Below are 20,394 nucleotides of genomic sequence, written 5' to 3'. Positions count from 1 at the left end.
TGCTTGGTTTTGATATTATTCTATTAGAGAAAGTAAAGATAAAAGTATCAAATTAAACATATAGTAAAATATACATTTTGTTGTCCACATATGCTGTAAAAATTGCATTCAAACAATGATTTTCTTTCTCTTTTTAGAGACAGAAACTTGAGCAATTTAATGTTTTAATCATATTTGCATTGCTTTCACTCAGTGGATGTTTATTGAATGACTTGGGCACGCAGCACTGTTCTAAATTCTGACCTTATTCAAGTCAGTTAAACTGACAGAGTTTCTGCTTTGATGAATATTGTGTTCTAGTTGGGGTAGGCATACAATAGGAAAGTAACTATATTAAGACATCAATTTCAGATACTGTTAAGTACTTTGAAGAAATTAGGATAATTTAGGGAAAAAGTCAGGTTCTGGCATGTTAAATTTGAGCCATTTACTATGGTTTTCCATTTTTTCTTGCCAAATCACCTACTTCTAAACCAATGTGGGTTATGGGATGGAGCTTTAGTGGGATCCCATTATCCACTGTTTATTTATTTATTTTTAGAAAAATGGTTGAATTCTTTTTTTCTGACATAAGAGCTTTCATAAGGAACTTTTGGTGTGATAAAAGATCTCCTGATGTAAAACTCTTTGATGAGAATCTTCAGTTAGGTCAAAGAACACTTCATGATTTTTACCCTAAAGATGAAGTGAAACAGCATAAAACAGTGAGCAGAACTGTCGGTGAGGAAGTTTATAGCTTTATATTTTAAACATGATTTTGCTGCTAATAAATCCTATGGCTTTGGACAGCACCTTATGAATTTCAACTTCTTTGTTGGTAAAAGGAGGGTTTTGAACAAGATGATCTTTCAGGCATCTTACAGCTTTTATTTTTTAATTATTTTAATTTTTAATTATTTTTAGACACAAAGGAAAATACCAGCGTTGCAGATATGCTTCAAAGAGTTTGGGCTATATTGGAGCTGAATATAGAACAGTATGCAATTTCTCTCTTAAGGTAAAGCGGTAAATGGATTTCTTATTACAAAATCTTCGTGTCCTGTAAATTCCTATTCAAATGTGACCATGTTCAGTGAGTTTCCCTAATCACACACCACTGCTTCCAAACTTCCACAATATTTTGTCTGAAACATTTCTATGCTACTTACTATTTTTGGTTTGTATCAATTATTCTTGACTAAAATTCTAGGCAGAAAGCTTCTGTTCTCTTGAGCAAAGTTTCTTGAAGTCTTGTGGTGCTGAGATGACCAAGATCAGAGTTGCTGGGGGAGGGGATTCCAGAAAACAATTACAATTGTCATTTGAGATGTCTGGAGGGCAACACTCTAAAAACACACGTAAACCAGAAGTAGACTGAGCCTTAGCTAAACTGTACTATAGCCACAAACTGTATTTGAGAGACAAGATAATCTGAACAGAACTAAGAGAAATTATAAATTATATATATATGTATATATGTATGCACATACACACACACACACACATATATATATATATATATATATATATATATACATAAAATTTACACACACACACATAAAAGAAGTAGACCTTCTGGTGATGTTGGCGTTAGCAAACAAAATCTCAAAAGTTAACTATAATGGGGATGCCAAAGAAAATAAAGAATAAGGAGAAAATAGATCAAACGTTTAGATTAATAAAGCACAGTCAAATAGAAATTATATAAATGAAGATTTTAAAAACTAATATTAAAAACATATTAGTGGGTTTGGGGCACCAGGGTGGCTCAGTCGATTAAGAGTCCAACTGTTGATTTTGGCTCAGGTCATGGTCTCACATTTCATAAGATCGAGCCCTGCATCAGGCTCTGCACTGACAGTGCAGGGCCTGCATGGGATTCTCTCTTCCTCCCTTTCTCTACCCCTCTTCCTCCCTCTCTCTTTCAAAATAAATAAATAAACTTAAAAAAAATTATTGGTGGGTTTAACAGCAGATTTGTCAGAACAGAAGAAGACATTGGTGAACTTGAACTTGGAGACAGATCAGTAGAAAAATATCCAAACTGAAGCATAGGGGAAAGCCAGTGGGAAATAAGAAAAGAGCACAAGGGACATGTAGAGTATGCTCAGAAAGTCTGATACAGTAATTATAGCCCCAGAATGCAAAAAGATGATGACTGAGGCCTTTCCCAAACAGGTAAAACACATCAACTCATGTTTTTGGGAGACTGCATGCAAACTCCATGCAGAAAGGATGCAAAGGAAAGCACACCTAGACTCACAGTAGTAAAACTCAAAAACAGAGGCCAAAAGAAAACCCTTCAAAGAGCCAGAAAAATAATGCGCATTAGCTTCAAAGGGCAATCAACAAATAGCTACATATAGGAGTAAATTTCATGACCTTAGCAATGAAAAATGTAGAAGTTGGGTAAAAGGTTTTAAAGAGTTCTAATGTTATAGCATTACTGCTGAAATGGTGTAAGTAATACTTTAGATGAAGCTGTAACAGGGGAAGGGATACATAGTATCCTATCTAGCAATATGCTAATGAACCAACCAATGATTCTAAGAAGAAATAAGATTAATCTCACAAATCTTCTGAAGAACAGAAAGGGAGGAAACATTAACCAATTCATAATCTTGATTTAAAAAATTCACCAAGGGCAGAAACAAAATGAAATTGCAAACCAATCACCCTCTTGAAATTGCCGTCCAATCACCTTTTTGAGTAGGTGCAAAAATATGTAATAAAATATTAGCAAATCAACATTGGAATTAAATAAAAAAGGATAATACCTTATAATCAAGTGGGTCTGCTATTCCCAGACATATAATGGCGACTTAACATTAGAAAAGTTTTCATTTTAATTCATTGCATTAACAGGGAAAATGAATAAATCATTTGGTCCTGCAGATAGGTTCCAAAAAAACTAACATTTGATAGAATTTAACACAAACTGAAAATTAATTTTTTTTTTGTTTTTAGAAAACTTGGACTAGAGAAGTCTTTCACTAATATGTTATTGGTATCCAGTATTTCAAAACTTACTACAAACATGACTAGTGGTAGAATTTTGAAAGCTTTTTCTTAAGTTTAGAAATGAGACAAAAACGTCTGCCTACTTCCATTCACGATAAACCTGGCATAATTCTGAGAAGGGCAAAATGGCAATAGAGCAAAATAAAAGGCATTGGTATTTGAAAGGAAAAAAATAAAACCACCACTGTTCACAGATGACATAATTGTATATGTAGGATGTTTTTTAAAATCTGCAGAAAAATTATTAGAATTAATGAGAGAATTAAGAAAAGTTGTCAGAGACGAGGTCGATATAAAATAACAATTAGATTTCTGTTTGTAAGTAAGAGACAAATAGAAAATTACATATGAAAATATATAAACATTTTGAATGACCTAAAGATAGTGAGACAAAATTGCACGGTGGACCAAATATCAAACTGTTAAACACAGAGGACATCCAAATCTTTACAGTATTTGCCTCACCCTGAAAGTGAGTCACTCACCTCACCGTAATCCTGGCTCACAGATGCTGCTGATAGCTGATCACCCAGCTTGACTCACTTTTGGTCCAGAGTGTTTTCCAAAAGGGCAACCCTTTTGCCTGAGATTCCAGCTGAGCGGACACAAAGAAAGAGCACAACCCCTCTTCTCCAACCCGCCTTTGCATTCTGGGGACGATCTCTGGGCCAGAAATTATATACAGTTTCCATGTCAACGAAGTGTCAAAACTATGAGCTCCCCTGTTAGGGAGCTGGTGTATTTGAGGTGTCGGTGTCTTTGAAACATAGGCAGAACTACATCAGGGGGCCACTGTTCCTCTCCAGGTGCTCTTTCCACCATAGCCAAGAGCATTTCTTAGAAATTCAGTGACCATCCAATACAGAGGCCATGCTCTTTCAATAGTTTGAGTTCTAGACCCACATCTATTGGATGGATGAAATTGACATGGCTGACTGATCTTTAAATGTAAATAGCAGGAGCATCCAAAGCTACCTCCTCACCCTGGCTGGATTCTCTTATTTGGTCAAAAGCCCATCTTTCAGGGGCCCCTGGGTGGCGCAGTCGGTTAAGCGTCTGACTTCAGCCAGGTCACGATCCCGCGGTCCGTGAGTTCGAGCCCCGCGTCGGGCTCTGGGCTGACGGCTCGGAGCCTGGAGCCTGTTTCCGATTCTGTGTCTCCCTCTCTCTCTGCCCCTCCCCCGTTCATGCTCTGTCTCTCTCTGTCCCAAAAATAAATAAACGTTGAAAAAAAAAAAATTAAAAAAAAAAAAAAAGCCCATCTTTCAGTATAAGACCTATATTAACCGCAGCTCTACTAATTATCAGATGTGTACCCTGGGGTAAGTCTCTTATTCTTTCTAAAGTTAAAATTTTATTAATAATATTTAATGTAGGGAAATAACAATTTTAATATAAGGAAAACAAAACGTACCTCACAGTACTATTCCTTCATAAGGATGTAAAGATAAATTAAGGTAACACAGGAAAAGTACTTACCACAAGCTACAGATTGAGTCATTACAGAACATTAGCAATTGTAAATACTGCTTTATTATTACTACTGAATGGGAACTTTGAGGTCCTGCAACCTAGCCTTACATTCCCAGATCTTAAGGGGCAGAACTTCCCCAAGTGAACTTTGGGCAAGGCTCAGTTTACGGGTCTAACTTTCTTTCTGTACTAGGATGCAAAGTTAAAATCTTTCAAGTCTTTTGGAAATATTTCTCTGGGTCAGTTCTCTGGGTCATTCAAGATATTCTATATAGTATATCAGGATTCTGATGGCCCTATATGCACAAGAATATCCTAAGGCTTATGAAATCCTAAGGCTTATGAAAAAGTGTGAAATGTATGATGGGAATAGTAACTGGAATGCCTCTAAATCCTTCCCTTACCTTAGAATGGTGGCTGCTCCCATTAAAATTCCCGAGGTCGCCTGCTTAGTGGCTGCTTTGGCTCAGCCAACACCCACATTTGGGTTAGGCCAGTTCCCATGGGATTGGTAGTGGTGCTCTGCATTGAAAGACCATCACGTCATAGTTCCTAGTTAGCGTGGTCAGGGTATTTATCATTTGAACTGGGACACTTTTCCAAAAGGGACAGAAGGAGCACTATTAATAATTATGCCAGGATTATGAGCATACATCAGGACTGCCCCAGGCAAACCAGGATATGTGTCAATCTTAGTTCTCATGACTCCCTCAAAGGCTTACAACTGCCGCAAGGATAAATCTGTCAATTTTCTCCCATCATCAAAGACCAATGATCAAATGGAACATGTGGATCCTATGCCCCATAAGACTCTCATGGCTTTGCTTCTCACTGACAGTATAGTTAAGCCATGCCTCCTGGAAGGCAAGAACACCTCTGGCTCTGTCTTGACCTCTGATACAGAACCATTTTCTATGGCCATGATGGCTTCCATCCCAGCAAATTCCATCGACATTATTCCAAAGACCCTAGATTCCTTGTGCTACTGAAGCTAGATCCAGTTCCTGGCAGAGTGGGAGGATAAGAACATAGAGGATCTTTCACATCACTCTCATCCTGTTCTGAGATAAGCCACAGCCTTCCAGGAGGAAACAGAGAAATCTCTACCCGTACTTGTTTTAGCCAGTTGCACATACCATTCCCTTATGGGCCAGAAATCATGTAGAAGGGAAACTCTGACATTCTTTCCTTGTTCATGTCTTTAGTGGGTTTTTTTTGTTTGTTTTATTCGTTTTTTTACAAATCCATGCCTTACTTTAAACTATATTCTGTACTGATTCCCTATGTCAATTTCAGACCTTCAGTGGCCTCCACCCAGTTTCACTGCTACTTTGCCTGTTTCTCATTTTCCTACCCTTATAGTTTGAGTTTTGGTGCTGATTGCCTACCCAGAAACTTTAATTATTTTCTCAATCATGAATTAAGTTCTCCTTTGATTAAGAACTTCAGATAACTTTAGAGATCTTTGAGAGACATCTTTCATGGTTCACCTGGAATGGGAGTCCCCTACCTGAGAGCCATGCGCCATGAGCCCTCAGCCTTTGACTAAGGACTCAATGCAGCCAACAATAGACCGTGGTCTTTTATGTTGTCTTGCCTATTTATTTTTTTGTACATAAAGTTTATTTTAGAAGTTGTCTTGGCCATTGCAACTTAAATTCTTTTTACATTTCTAGACTAATGTTTAAAAGCAAGTGCAAGTCTGTTGAATCTTATCCATGCTATCAAGATGAAGAAACTAAGATTGCTTTTGCCGACTATACTGTGACGTGTGCAGACCAGCCACCAAATAGTTGGTTTATAGTATTCAGGTGAGGTTATCATAAATTGTCATATGATGTCACCTTTAAAGGCATGCAGTATTCATATGTGTAGTTTTATTCATGGTAGTAGTGAAACTACAAACTTTTAGCTTACTTTCACAAGTTAGCACTTCTTCCCCACCTGCTATACGTTACTGAGATATTATAGGAATTTTTATCCATGTTTCTTTAAATGAAATATGAAGGATGTGAAGTTAATTATTAGAAATTTTTATGTGTATGAAAAAATAATATAATAAATGCAAGTGCTTTCTCTATGGAAAGAAATAATTTCATTTTCAAGTAATATTACTAGGTAAAAGTCACAAATAACTTACCAAATGAGATTTTTAAAGGGTTTTCATTTATATGACAAAGTATATTAATAATTAAGAAACCAATATGTGTACTTTCTAGTTATTTGAAACTTCACACTTACTTTTTTATGTCTTGGCAGTAAACCTAATTTCAAACTTTCTGTATGATTCGTGTCAAGAGCAAGTTTATGCTTTTGTAATTACAGAGAAACATTTTTGTTTCCTCAAGATATGATCTTGCTTCCCAAAGTATATACCACGCTTCCAGTCTGCGTGCTCCACGTTGTTAACAATGACACAATGGAACAAGTGCCAAAAGTGTTCCAAAAAGTGGTGCCTTATCATTACACAAAGAATAAGGTAGGTGCAAAATGTATTCTCCTCATATGATACAGTGACAGTGAGAAGCCAGTGCCTTGCAAGATTCCAGGAGAAGGTAGAGCACATGTGCTTTCAATCTGCTTAAAAGAGGAATAAGGGTCCTGGTCTTTTTTTCTAGAAGTCCCATTTATTTGACAACCTGAGGTATTTAACGTGAGTGCTAGAACATTCACCTCTCAGCTCTCTTTTTGTCTTCTCTCCAAAGAAGGTATGACAAAAGGAAAGCATTGGAAATTCTTATTAAAATCATAAAATCATACAAACTCTTAAAATGGAAATGGAGCTGAAGGGTTCATTTAGTCCTGTTATTTGATCAAATCAGCTGGTTGCCTCATTTCCTCTGGGTTTTACTCTATCCCTAAATATTTCAGGAGATTTGTGATTACGTGGCCACTCCTTACCTACCACCCCCAGTCTTTTATAGGGATACACAGATTCCTTAAAAAGCACTTGACACTTTATTTCTGCCAGATGGTAGATCCTAATCTGATGATCGCTCAAATCATGTTGCCTCTCTATTTGAATCTCATCTTTGTGTTTTGGGTTATCTCCTCTAAGAGGGAAGGATAACAAAAGGCAGTACATACCTACACTGCAAGTTGGGACTTTTTTTTCCCCTGATTCTTCATTCTTCAGCTGGATAACTTTGAACCTTTTCGTCTTTCTTTTTGAACTATGGCTGTAATTCACTTTGAAACTTCATTTCGCCTATGATTCTTTGCAGTATTTTGCACAAATTAAGACATGAATACTGGTGTATGGGAATGAACAATAAATTTTAAAGAATACTAACTCCATAAAAAACCGAATAGCTCTTTTGAGTTGTTTTAGGGATTTAAAAAAATAAGATTAAAAAATTTTTAAGACTTCATTGCATGTTATATTAACAATAAATAGGCGTTTTAGGTTCACAGCAAAATAGAGAGGCAAGTACAGAGATTTCTCATAATCGCCCTGCCCCCCCCCACATGCATAGCCTCCCCCATTATCAACGTGCCCCACCCGAGTGCCACATTTATTACATTGATCATCCTACATTGACACATCATAATCTCCCAAAGTCCATAGTTTATACATTATGGTTCACTGATGGTGCTGTACATTCTTTTGGTTTGGACAAATATAAAATAACATGTAGCCATCATTACGGTATCATAAAGAGGGTTTTCACAGCCATAAAAATCCTCTGTGATCCACCTATGTATTCTCCTTCCCCCACCCGCTTGCAATCCCTGATCTTTTTTCTGTGGGGATTTACTTTGTCCAGAATGTCATAAAGTTGGAATCTTATAGTATGTAACCCTTTCAGATTGGCTTCTTTCACTTAAAAACACGCATTTAAATTTTGTCCCTGTCTTTTTATGACTTAATAGCCCATTTCTTTGTAATAATAATATTCCATTGTCCGCATGTATCAAAGTTTATTGATTCACCTACTGAAGGACGTTTTCGCTGCTTCCAAGTTATGGCAACTATGGCTAAAGCACCTACATACATCTGTGTGCAGGTTTTTGTACGGACATAATTTTTCGACTCCTCTGGGTAAATACCAAGGAGCACTATTGCTGGACTGAATAATGAGAATATGTGTGGTTTTATAAGAAATCACCAAATTATCCTTCAGAGTGTCTGTACCATTTTTTACTCCCACTGGCAATGAATGAGACTTTCTGTTGCTCTGTATCCTCATCAACATTTGGTGTTTTCAGTGTTGTGGATCTTCACTATTCTAATATGTATGTAGTGGTATCTCATGGTTGGTTGAGTTTCTCTGATAACATGCGATGTGGAGAATCTTTTTGTATTTTCCATCTGTGTATCTTCTTTGGCGAGATGTCTGTTAAAATATTTTTAACCAGGTTGTTATTGTTGAGTTTTAAGGGTTTTTGTATATTTTGGATAACAGTCCTTTATTATATGTCTTTTGCAAATATTTAAATATTACGTTACTGTCATTCAGGAGTCTTGAAGTAGTTTAGAACAGTCAGGTTCTCTCTTAAAACCCTATCACTGGTTTAGCTTTAGACTTTCACTTACCAATATGTATCCTACCATTTTATAACTCTTTATTTTCCCTCTTAAAATTATTCTCTGAGCCTAGGCAAACACAAAATCAAAGTCATGTAATTTTGTTCTGTTTCTTTAATGCATTAGTACCACAAACTCAAATAATAATGAAAAGAGCAGTAAATCTGTGTAAATCTTCCCTTATTTCCTTGCCCCAATATAATGTCAAAAAGTTTTTATTGGTGTAGTGATTCTCATCTCGAGTATTATAATTCTGGTTAATATTCCTAGATATTTATGGCAATGTGTTGAATTCATTCTGTCTTATGTATTTCATATTTCGTTTCTGGAAATCTAAACACATAAGAGAGTGTCCTTTGCATCAGAATCAACTGGAATGCAAATCTATATTTTTCTTCCTCATTAGAAGGATCTTGGGGCTCCTGAGTGGCTCAGTCAGTTGAGCATCCAACTTCAGCTCAGGTCATGATCTCACAGTTCGAGAGTTTAAGCCTTGAGTCAGACTCTGTGCAGACAGCTCAGAGCCTGGAGCCTGCTTAGGATTCTGTGTCTCCCTCTCTTTCTGCCCTCCCCCACTCACACTCTCCCTCTCTATCAAAAATAAATAAATATTAAAAAAATAAAAAAAAAAAAGAAGTGTCTGGAATTATAAACTCAGAATTGCTTTGAACTTTTGTATCTCATTATGATATCATGCTGTTGCTTCACTGGCATTTTGGGCCGATGGATAGCCAATTATGTGGAACCAAGTTGTTACCCACTACGACATCATCCCAGGTTTCTCAGCTGCTTCTTTTCCGCAACCCGAAGAGCTCATCCCCATACTCACATGTGGGATCCCTGGAACCATATCTGCTATTAACTTGATAGCTTTATCTGCCAATTGACATTGCAAGGGAACTACATTTCCCTGAGCACTCTTGCTTTTCTCATCTTGTATTTAAAAAACAGGGAAATCAAGTAAGAAGTTATTGGGATACTCCAGGATGATGTGATGATAAAAATCTGCCTAAAGAAGCATTAAAAGAATTGGAGGAAAACATAGCACTCCTCTCCCAGAGTTACGCACTTTGTGTTATAGATTGGGATCCGCATAAACAGAAGTGTTAGAGTTCCTCATTTTCTCTGGAAATTGTAAGATGGGACTTTCTAAAAGGGATTTCAAAACCTAATGCTAGTAATTTTTGTTTATCAAGAGATCTTGGGATCTTTACATTTATCAAGATAATAAAGCATTTTAGTACTAGGAAACCATATGGTGTACATTTGAGAGACTAGTAATAGTATGACTTACTTCTGTCTAATTCTCTTTCTCTAGAAAGGCTACACGTTCATGGCTGAAGCATTTACTGGTGACACATATGTATTGTCCTCACGTTGGAAACTGCGCCTCATTGGTTCTTATAATCCGCTCCCATGCCTATCTCGAGACTCTCCAAACAATACCTTCACCATAAAGGAAATCAGGGATTACTACATACCCAATGACAAGAAAATTTTATTCAGGTATATTATATGTATTATATGTAATATATAGTATATGGCAAGAGGAAAATACCTGAAATTGGCATTTTTTTGGCCACCAGATGGGTGCTGACATGTTGTCCCTCAGTGACTGTGGCCAGAGAGGTTAAGCCTCTAGATACACGGGGCTCTGGGTTTGACCACGGTTAAATTTTTTAACATATAAATATATTATTAAGGAAATAGGGTGCCTGGATGGCTCAGTTGGTTGAGTGTCCGACTCTGTTTTGGCTCAGGTCATGATCTCACAGTTCATGGGCTCAAGCCCCGTCCGTGTTGGGCTCCATGCTGACAGCACAGAGCCTACTTGAGATTCTCTCTCTTCCTCTCTCTCTGCTCCTCCCCTGCATGTGCTCTCTCTCTCAAAAAATAAATACATAAACTTAAAAAAAAAAAGGGAAGTAAAGGTCACCTGTAATGAAACAACCTAGAAACAATCACTGTTAGTATCCTATTGTATTTTTGTATAGTGTTTTATTCTAGTCACAGTTTATCATTATTAAGATCATAACATAATTAAAGTTTTGTAACCTGACTTTTTTTTTTTTTTAAATTTTTTTTTTTCTTCCAACGTTTATTTTATTTTTAAGACAGAGAGAGACAGAGCATGAACGGGGGAGGGGCAGAGAGAGAGGGAGACACAGAATCAGAAACAGGCTCCAGGCTCTGAGCCATCAGCCCAGAGCCTGACGTGGGGCTCGAACTCCCGGACCGCGAGATCGTGACCTGGCTGAAGTCGGACGCTTAACCGACTGCGCCACCCAGGCGCCCCAATGTAACCTGACTTTTTAAAATAAATGTTTATTCATTTTTGAGAGAGAGGGTGAGTGGGGGAGGGGCAGAGAGTGAGGAGGACAGAGGATACAAAGAGGGCTCTGCACTGACAACAGAGAGCCCAATACGGGGCTGGAACTCAAGAACTGTGAGGTCATGGCCTGAGCTGAAGTCAGACACTCAGTCCACAAAGCCACCCTATAATCTGACCTTTTTACTTCACTTTACAGTGTGCACACTTTCCAGTGCCATTGAAACTTTTTATAAACTCTTGATTACATAGTAATCATTTGTATGAATATGCAACAATTTACTTTGGTTATTTTTGTTTTTATTACAAATTTCCCATTTCTATATTTTCTACACTATTAATAGAGGTATGATAGGCACATTTTATTGTAAATATTAAAGGAAATTATTATTATCTATTTATTATTTTAAAGAGATTATATGTTTTAAAGATTCTATATGTCTTGGTAAATTTGTCTTCTAAAGAAACACCTGAGTCTATTTGACAATATATGCACAAATATAATTTACTGTATTCTGGCTACTTTTCCCTCTAATCCTTAGTTATTTGTTAAAAAAAACTTTTTAAATATTTATTTATTTTTGAGAGAGAGAGAGAGAGAGAGAGAGTGTGTGAGCTAGGGAGGGGCAGAGAGAGAGGGAGACACAGAGTCTGAAGCAGGCTCCAGGCTCTGAGCTGTCAGCACAGAGCCAGATGCAGGGCTCAAAGTCATGAGACGTGAGATCATGACCTGAGCCAAAGTCGGACGCTTAACTAACTGAGCCACCCAGGTGCCCCTTTATTTATGTGTATTTTAGAACTTTTTTTTCCTTTTAAGAAACATGCATACATTTTGTAATGTAAAATAATCAGTAGTAAAATTAAATTACAGAACGATATATAGAGTATATCCCAAGCGTATTTTTTTGTTTTTATGTTTCTTTATATATTTCACATGTAGGTAAAAGTTTAGAAAAAATACTAACAGAAAACATATGAACTGTAGGTAATAGAAGGGGCAAAACTCTCTTTTTAATCCATCTGCCTTTGTCATATGTCTGCACACTGGCTATTAGAAAGCAAGGGAATAAAGGAAAGAAGTGGGAGGAAAACATTCCAGCAATTAAAAAATAATTGTGACATATTTAAAAAAAATTTTTAACATCTATTCACTATTGAGAGACAGAGAGAGACAGAGCATGAGCATGGGAGGGGCAGAGAAAGGGGGAGACACAGAATCCGAAGCAGGCTCCAGGCTCTGAGCTGTCAGCACAGAGCCTGATGCGTGGTTCGGACCCACCAGCAGTGAGATCATGACCTGAGCCGAAGTTGGAAAGCCCAATCGACTGAGCCACCCAGGCGCCCCTGTGATAAGACATTTTAACGACTGATGGGAAACCACTGTATCACATTGCAGGGCCACTAATAGACTAAGAAGTGGTATTTAACCCAATACCTAAATTCATCCTAGAAGCTGGTCCTAAAGCTATCAAGCAGAGTTGGGGGAAGGTGAGGAGGGAACTGCTTCATGAGCATATGTGAAAATTCGGGAATTAAGAAGTGTGTGACCTTTTTAGGGAATTGAAGATACTTGTTTGCAAAGTGGAGTTCTAGGGGGTGATGGCAAGCAGTAAGGCCAGAGAGGTTAGCATCGCCCTTCCCTGAGGGGCCTCATCAGGCAAGAGATTTCCATTTCACCTTAAAGGCAACAAAACGCACTCTCCTCTCTCTCTCTCTCTCTCTCTCTCTCTCTCAAAATAAATAAAATAAATAAATTTAAAAAAAGGGAGATTTAAGATACAAAAAAAGAGGATACACAGAAAAGCAAAATTTATAGAGAAATTGAAAGTTTATGGGGGATTCACCTATTTATGAGGATTTACCTAAAATAAGAAAAATAAAAACAAGATAAAACAAACACCTCTTCAGTTGCATTAAGGGAGGGGTTGGGATGGCAATATACTACACATTTCATCTTTTTGTAAGATTCCCAACCTGCATGGTCAAGAGTATAGACGTTGGGTACTAATTTTTATTTCTCTGTATTTTTATGAGTCAAAGAAAACATGGTAAAGAGTGAGGTTTTGAAGGATGCTGCCTGTTGTTCGACTGGAGAGGAGGATATAATGGAAAGATTTGATGTGTCAGTAGTTTGCAGATCTATCATGTTTTATGAGTGTTTATCATATACAAACAAAAAGTTGCATTTCCTGTTTGGAGTTGATGATGATGGATGTCCTATACCTATTTCATTTTACCATAGCGTATTGAGATCTTTTGTCAAAGTCTATAATAGCGATAGTATTTCTAGGTTTTGGGTCAATTTTACAAAATGGTTTTACTTTTAGATTTTCATATCAGCTAATTACACAGTTTCTTTTACTGACTTAAGGGGAAGATCAATAAATTGCTTACAAGTCAAATGTTTTTCCTTATAGGTATTCAGTTAAAGTTGCTTCACCACATCCTGTTACAGTGCAGGTACGGACGTCCAAATCAGATGCGTTCATCAAGCTACAGGTCTTAGAAAATGAGGAAACCATTGTCAGCTCCATTGGGAAAGGCCAGGCTATAATCCCAGCAATTAACTTCTTGGGGAGTGAAAAAGTTGTGAGCTCCCAGTGTAAGTGTGGCTTTTTAAATTTGTTATTTAGATCCATAAGTAGATATTTATGTTTACATAACTGATTTTAAAATGATTTAAGAGAAAATAGTAAATAAATATTTAAATCTGTAAAACCTGATATTATAGTAAAATATTTTAAAAAACGATTGCATTTGTGTGTCAAATTAGTCTCTGAAGATCAACAAATTGTTATAATTCTAAGAATTACAATATTATAATATAAATATATAAATATTTCATATTTAATATGAATATATAAATATTTAATTGAAATAATTAAAATATTATTTTGAAAGATTTTTTCACTGTTCTTTTATCCCTCATTCATTCTTTTCAGAAATTACTCTTATGTATTAAAATTAACAGAAGTTTTGAAGCTATTACTTTCAATGTAATAGTCACAAGAACTATTAATAAAATAATATTATTTCTGAAATAATGGAAAACAGAGATACTGAGTTACATATTCAGTTATTTTAGTAACTTGATTCTGACCATAAAAATAATACCTTGCCCAATGTAGAAAATTTTGAGACAGAAAATTATAAACAAGAGAAGAAGAAATCCCTTGTGCTTTTCCTGAATACTGCCATTGTGTCTTTTTTTAAATAACTGATTATATCTTATAGTTGACCTTTACATAACAATTTATAGCCAGCATCCTTCCTGAACTCTCATTCCCAATAGTGCTTATGTTGATTATCTTAAGTATAGAAGCAAATTACTAAAAAGAACTTTTTACCTATGTTCTACCTAATATTTATATATATATATTTTCTTTTCTCTCTTTTTTAAAATAGATGCACCCAAAGCAGGGCTCTATTTATTTTCTTTTATTAAGTGGGAAATGTACCATATTAGATTAGTAAGGTTGAACTTGAGTAAAATTACAAATTAAGCAATTCTTTTGATCCTGTTTCCTTTTCTGCCATTATTTGACCTTCATCCCTAAATACACCCAGAGTTATTTTCAGTACTCAGTTCACATTACTGCGTGTGGCTTTTCATTCAAATTGGCCTGCACGCCATTTATATCTTCCTTCTGATACATGAAGACCATCAGAGTACCATTAAGTTTTGCTAGTCTGAATGATGCTCTTACTCTTTAAATTGGTTCTGTTTTCTTCACTCTATTCCACTCAACACAGATTTCATAGTTCTGTTCACGCAGGGATATCTTAATTCTAAAATGTCAGCAGGCACTTATGTGCAACTCTCCTATAGTATTTGTGGCCTCCTGTTTTCTCTTTAAACAACTAGTTAACCCCAACATTCCTCTCCAAATCCCTTTGATTGAAGTTAGTGGAGTCAAACACTGTTTATGGTTTGTCATATGGTTTATCATTATTTCACTTCAAAAATTACTATTCCAAGAGAATTACACACAAACATTTGAAAAATAATTTTATGAGTTTACATGTGGCAAAGAAGGGAATAGAAATGGAGTAGAAGGATAATTGGGACAGAATTCAGAAATTAATCCAAAGTTATAGCCACTATCCAAAATTGTTCTTCTTTTACAAGATACTTCCACTTTCACATTTGTATTTCTAGATGAACTTAATACAGTTTTTTCAAACTCCCCTCAAACAATGTAAAAATCTATCATTTTCCTTCTGATTGCCTTTGAATATGTAGATTGACTAATTTGAGGAGAACAGACAACTTTGTTGTTTGAATTCATATGCAAGTAAAAGCTATTTTTTCCATTTATCCATGACTTATTTTATATTTCACAGATTTAAAAATGTCTCCATAGATATTGATAGAGTTGTTATTGTGAGTTAGATATTTTCTTTATTTAGATTTCAAATGGGACATTAATTTTAAAGGGATGCTATTAATTTGTATTTATTCATTATGTAAGTAGACATTGAAATTCCTTTTTCTTTCTAAATGTTTTTCAGTTGCTCCTCTTGGAAGCATATTCATTTATGAATTCTTTATGACCTGTATTTCTAGAGTATCCCTGCCAAAATTGCCTCCAAAAAAAAAAAAGAAAAGAAAAAGAAATGTGTGTGTGTGTGCATGATATTTGTAGTGAAATAAGGTATGACAGACTATGATATTTATTCTGTAAGCAAACGTTCTACTGTACTAAGGAAGAAATAAACTCCATTGCAAAGATGTAGAAGGCTCGGAAGTGACCCTGCAACAAAATCTTAAATATAGGCCTCTTCAGGTTTTGCTTTATCTCCTGGGAATTTTAAAGAATCTCAATATATGTCATATAATTTTCACGAACAAGATCTTTACCAGTACTCATGCTGTAAGATTAAGATAAAATTTGTAATTTTCCACAAAATTTACAATCTAAGAAATTGGGTCTTTGGGGAAGTATTATGGACTAGGGATAGTAAAATATTTTATTTCATATGACTGTGTAAGGCTCAGTTTTGTTGATGATATACCATAATTAATATAATGAGTGGTTGCTCAGAATATGCATTGCTATATGCAAATCACATGCTACTATGGTAAATTTGCTTAAGACCAGAATATTTCCAAAGCCAGTGATGTTGCTTTTTTATCTTATTAAAACAAAACAAATATACCTGTCCTCTGAGTGTCTTATAAAAGGATATACCTAAATAACACAGTCATAACTGTGCATCTCACACATTTTCACTTAAGTGTGGTATTTCTCCATTCAGCTAGCAAGCAGATTCTTGCAGTGCAGACTTCATCCAAGAAGGAGCAAGAATTGTACACTAAGAAGAAATCCACCCAGGGAAGTCAGAAATCCTATAAGGGTAGAACTGTAAGTGCAACAGTAGACACTGGTCAGCCTATTTTGGACGAGGAACCTATCAGTATGCCCACCATAGAAGAAAATGCTAGCATGCCACAGCAGGTATCTTGACATTTAAGAGAATCATTCAATGAATGGTATTGCTTCTAAAAATCTGACAAAAATTACAAGAATTCTCTTCCTAAAAACTGTCAATGAATTGTATGTGATTCTTTCTATATGCAATCCCACCAGTGTAATGCCACCCGTAAAAACAGAATTAAGGAATAAGACATTATTTAATAGTTTCTCTGTGCAGAGATTTTAAAATATATAGCAAATTTAATATGTACACTAACCCTATAATGTAGATCTAAAAATATCATGTTACATATGAATTAGGAGGCTCTATAATTACAGAAAAGGTCTTACATATTTAAAAAAAAATTTTAATGTTTATTTATTATTACTGAGAGACAGAGAGAGACAGAGCATGAACAGGGGACGGGCAGAGAGAGAGGGAGACACAGAATCTGAAGCAGGCTCCAGGCTCCGAGCTGTCAGCATAGAGCCCAACGCAGGGCTTGAACTCACAAACGGCGAGATCATGACCTGAGCCAAAGTCAGACACTTAACCAACTGAGCCACCCAGGCGCCCCGGAAAAGGTCTTATATTAATAAATTCTAATTTGCATGTGCCTTAAGGTAAAAAAAAAAGTATATATATATATATATATATATATATATATATATATATATAAAACAATTAATATGACTATATATATATGACAATTCATGTAATTTACAGCAACAGAAGAAAACATGATCTATCCATTGGAAATGAAATAAAATTAAATAAATAAATAAATACATAAATAAAAGACCAGAAATAAATCTTTATCTGACTAATTACAATAAACAAAACCAAATTATTAATCAATTAAAAGAATAGAAAACTAAAGTCAGATTAAATATTAAGATCCAACTATAAATAATCTAAAAGTGACACTTTTAAACAAAATGGCACAGAAAGTTTAAAGTTGAACCGAAAGAAGTGTGATGATACATTAATATCTCAGTGCATAGAATTCATGAAGGATATTGTATAAAAATAAAAGGAAGAACATAACAATTAAAAATGACCATAACTAACATATAGTATAACCTGTCAAGACTCAATGAATTAAAAGCAAAAACTCTTTAGAACTACAGAGAAAAGTAATGTTAATTAACAGTTGAAGACTTGAATATGCAACTCTCAGAAACCAACAGACCGAGCTCAAAGAATATATATGATCCCTAGGATTTGAAAATTTAAGCATAAGGGGTGCCTGGGTGACTCAGTAGGTTGGGCGTCCGAGTTTGGCTTAGGTCATGATCTCAAGGTTTGTGGGTTTGAGCCCCGCATCAGGCTCTGTGCTGACAGCTCAGAGCCTGGAGCCTGCTTCGGATTCTGTGTCTCCCTCTCTCTCTATCCCTTCCCTACTCACACTCTGTCTCTCCATGTCTTAAAAACAAATAAACATTAAACAAATTTTTTGAAGATTTAAGCATAAGCTTAATTCTTGAGACATTTATATAGAACACTTCCCTGAATACACTGAGAATATATTTTTCATAGCCTATTGAGAAAGAAAGCCTCAATAAAAACCAAACTATATTATATAGGTGTTATCTTAACATAGTGCAAAAATATAGAAGTCAGTAAATAACAGTCTAAAATCCCATAAATGTGGAAACAAAGTAAAATATGCTAAATAGTTCTTTAGTTACAAAGAACATCACAAAATAAACCATGAATACAAAGAACTCAGTAACAACTAGAAAATACAAATCAAAATTTATAGCTACATCTAAAGCAGCATTCAGTAGAATGTTCATTTTTAGATTAATTCATCAGGAAGCATGAATGATTCAAAACAAATGAGCTAAGCTATCAAAACAAAAGAGTTAGAAAAAGAGCCAAAGAATAACTCAAAGAAAAACGAAGAAAAAGTTTTAATGAAAACGAGGGTAGAAATTAATAAAATGGGAAACAAAATTTAGCAAGATTCATGAACCCTAAGCTTTTTTAAGATTAATAAGTGAACATGCGGGGCGCCTGGGTGGCTCAGTCAGTGAGGCATCCGACTTTGGCTCAGGTCATGAGCTCACTGCTAGTGAGTTCGAGCTCTGCCTGGGGCTCTGTGCTAACAGCTTGGATCCTGGAGCCTGCAGATTCTCTGTCTCTCCATCCCTCTGCCCCTCCCCTACTCGTGCTCTCTTTCCCTCTCTCTCTCTCTCTCTCTTTCTCTAATATAAAAAATAATAAGTGAACATGCTTCTCGTAAAAAAGAAAAATAAAATAAACCAAGTCCAGAACTAAAACTAGGTGGAGATATAACTGCAAGCAACAGTTTTTGAAAACAACAACAACAACAAAAATGTAAACTATTATACAACTCTATGCTAGTGAATTTAAAACTTAGGGCAAAAGGCATAACAAGTTCCTGGGGTGGGAGAGGATTGTCAAAGCTGCTTCAGCAGAAAAATACAAAATATGAAATCATAATAATAAAGAATAATACAACTGAAATGATAATCAAAGTTTTACCTTTCCAAAAGTCATAGGCCCCGCTGACTTCACAAGATAGATCTAATAGACTTTTAAGGAATAAGTTGTTCTAGAAAACAGAAAAACAATACAAACTTCCTAATTGTTTTTAAGAGATTAATGTAATCTTGATTCCAAAACTGATAAGTAACAAATGTAAAGTAAATAAGTTTCATTTTTAAACAGGAATGCAAAAATTATTGATAGTAGGTTATAAAATGGTGGGTGTTGGTGGGGAGGTGAGGATAAATTTTATAGACTGTGGCATTACAAAATTTGGAGAACATGTGATAGCATTTAATCAAATTATGATTATGCGATCCAGAAAAATATGCACTTATGTGCTTAAAATAATAAATTATTAGATTTATACTATGTTTATTCTTATCGTTTGTGCGTAAACATTACATTTTATTTCGCAGGTTAACAAGTACATTATACAGTGTTTGGTGTTGTATAACAGTTGGCCTCTCACCGAAAGTCAGATGGCGTTTGTTCAAGCGCTAAAAGAAATGGAGAAAAATGATAGCAAAGGTATGTAACCCTAAGTGTTTTTCATGCATTTTATATTTTATATAAATATTTAATAGCAAATTGATCATGTAATTATTAAATCATTATTGCTTACAATTTGTATTTCATATCCAGTGACATTTTCTGTTTTTTAATTGATTATGTTTCAAACTCTTTTTTTTTTTAATTTAAAAAAAATATTTTTTTTTCAATGTTTATTTATTTTTGGGACAGAGAGAGACAGAGCATGAACGGGGGCGGGGGGGCAGAGAGAGAGGGAGACACAGAATCGGAAACAGGCTCCAGGCTCTGAGCCATCAGCCCAGAGCCTGATGTGGGGCTCGAACTCACGGACCACGAGATCGTGACCTGGCTGAAGTCGGACGCTTAACCGACTGCGCCACCCAGGCGCCCCATGTTTCAAACTCTTTACAACTTGGTTTATAAGAACCAAAATATGAGATTGTTTAGGTCTAGTTAAAAATGTTTTGTCCAGTTAGTGAATATTACTTGATGATTATCTAATAAGTGTACCAAAAACTTTTCTAGTTATAAAATTATTATTGTCTAAGTCATTGAGAAGGTATCACCCTGAAGGTTAGTTCTTGAAATATTTAAGAGG

At 35.5% G+C, this 20,394-nt stretch overlaps 1 protein-coding gene across 1 annotated transcript in view; it reads left to right on the top strand.

The window, feature by feature from the left end:
* The window catches only part of ADGB (androglobin), a 168,107-nt gene that overhangs the window by 114,623 nt on the left and 33,090 nt on the right, over positions 1-20,394 (top strand). The window contains exons 23-29 of the mRNA XM_047102658.1: positions 904-997; positions 6,150-6,284; positions 6,799-6,952; positions 10,320-10,507; positions 13,748-13,932; positions 16,590-16,789; positions 19,682-19,793. Of these exons, the coding sequence (XP_046958614.1) occupies positions 904-997; positions 6,150-6,284; positions 6,799-6,952; positions 10,320-10,507; positions 13,748-13,932; positions 16,590-16,789; positions 19,682-19,793 (1,068 nt within the window). The remainder of the gene's footprint in view (positions 1-903; positions 998-6,149; positions 6,285-6,798; positions 6,953-10,319; positions 10,508-13,747; positions 13,933-16,589; positions 16,790-19,681; positions 19,794-20,394) is intronic.

The sequence above is a fragment of the Lynx rufus genome, unplaced genomic scaffold (assembly GCF_022079265.1).
Source record: "Lynx rufus isolate CCGP_SWC_20201006 ecotype Redwood Valley unplaced genomic scaffold, mLynRuf1.p SCAF_6, whole genome shotgun sequence".
Lineage (NCBI taxonomy): Eukaryota > Metazoa > Chordata > Mammalia > Carnivora > Felidae > Lynx > Lynx rufus.
The sequence above is the reverse complement of the archived record's forward strand: the minus strand, read 5'-3'. Positions and strand labels throughout refer to the sequence as shown.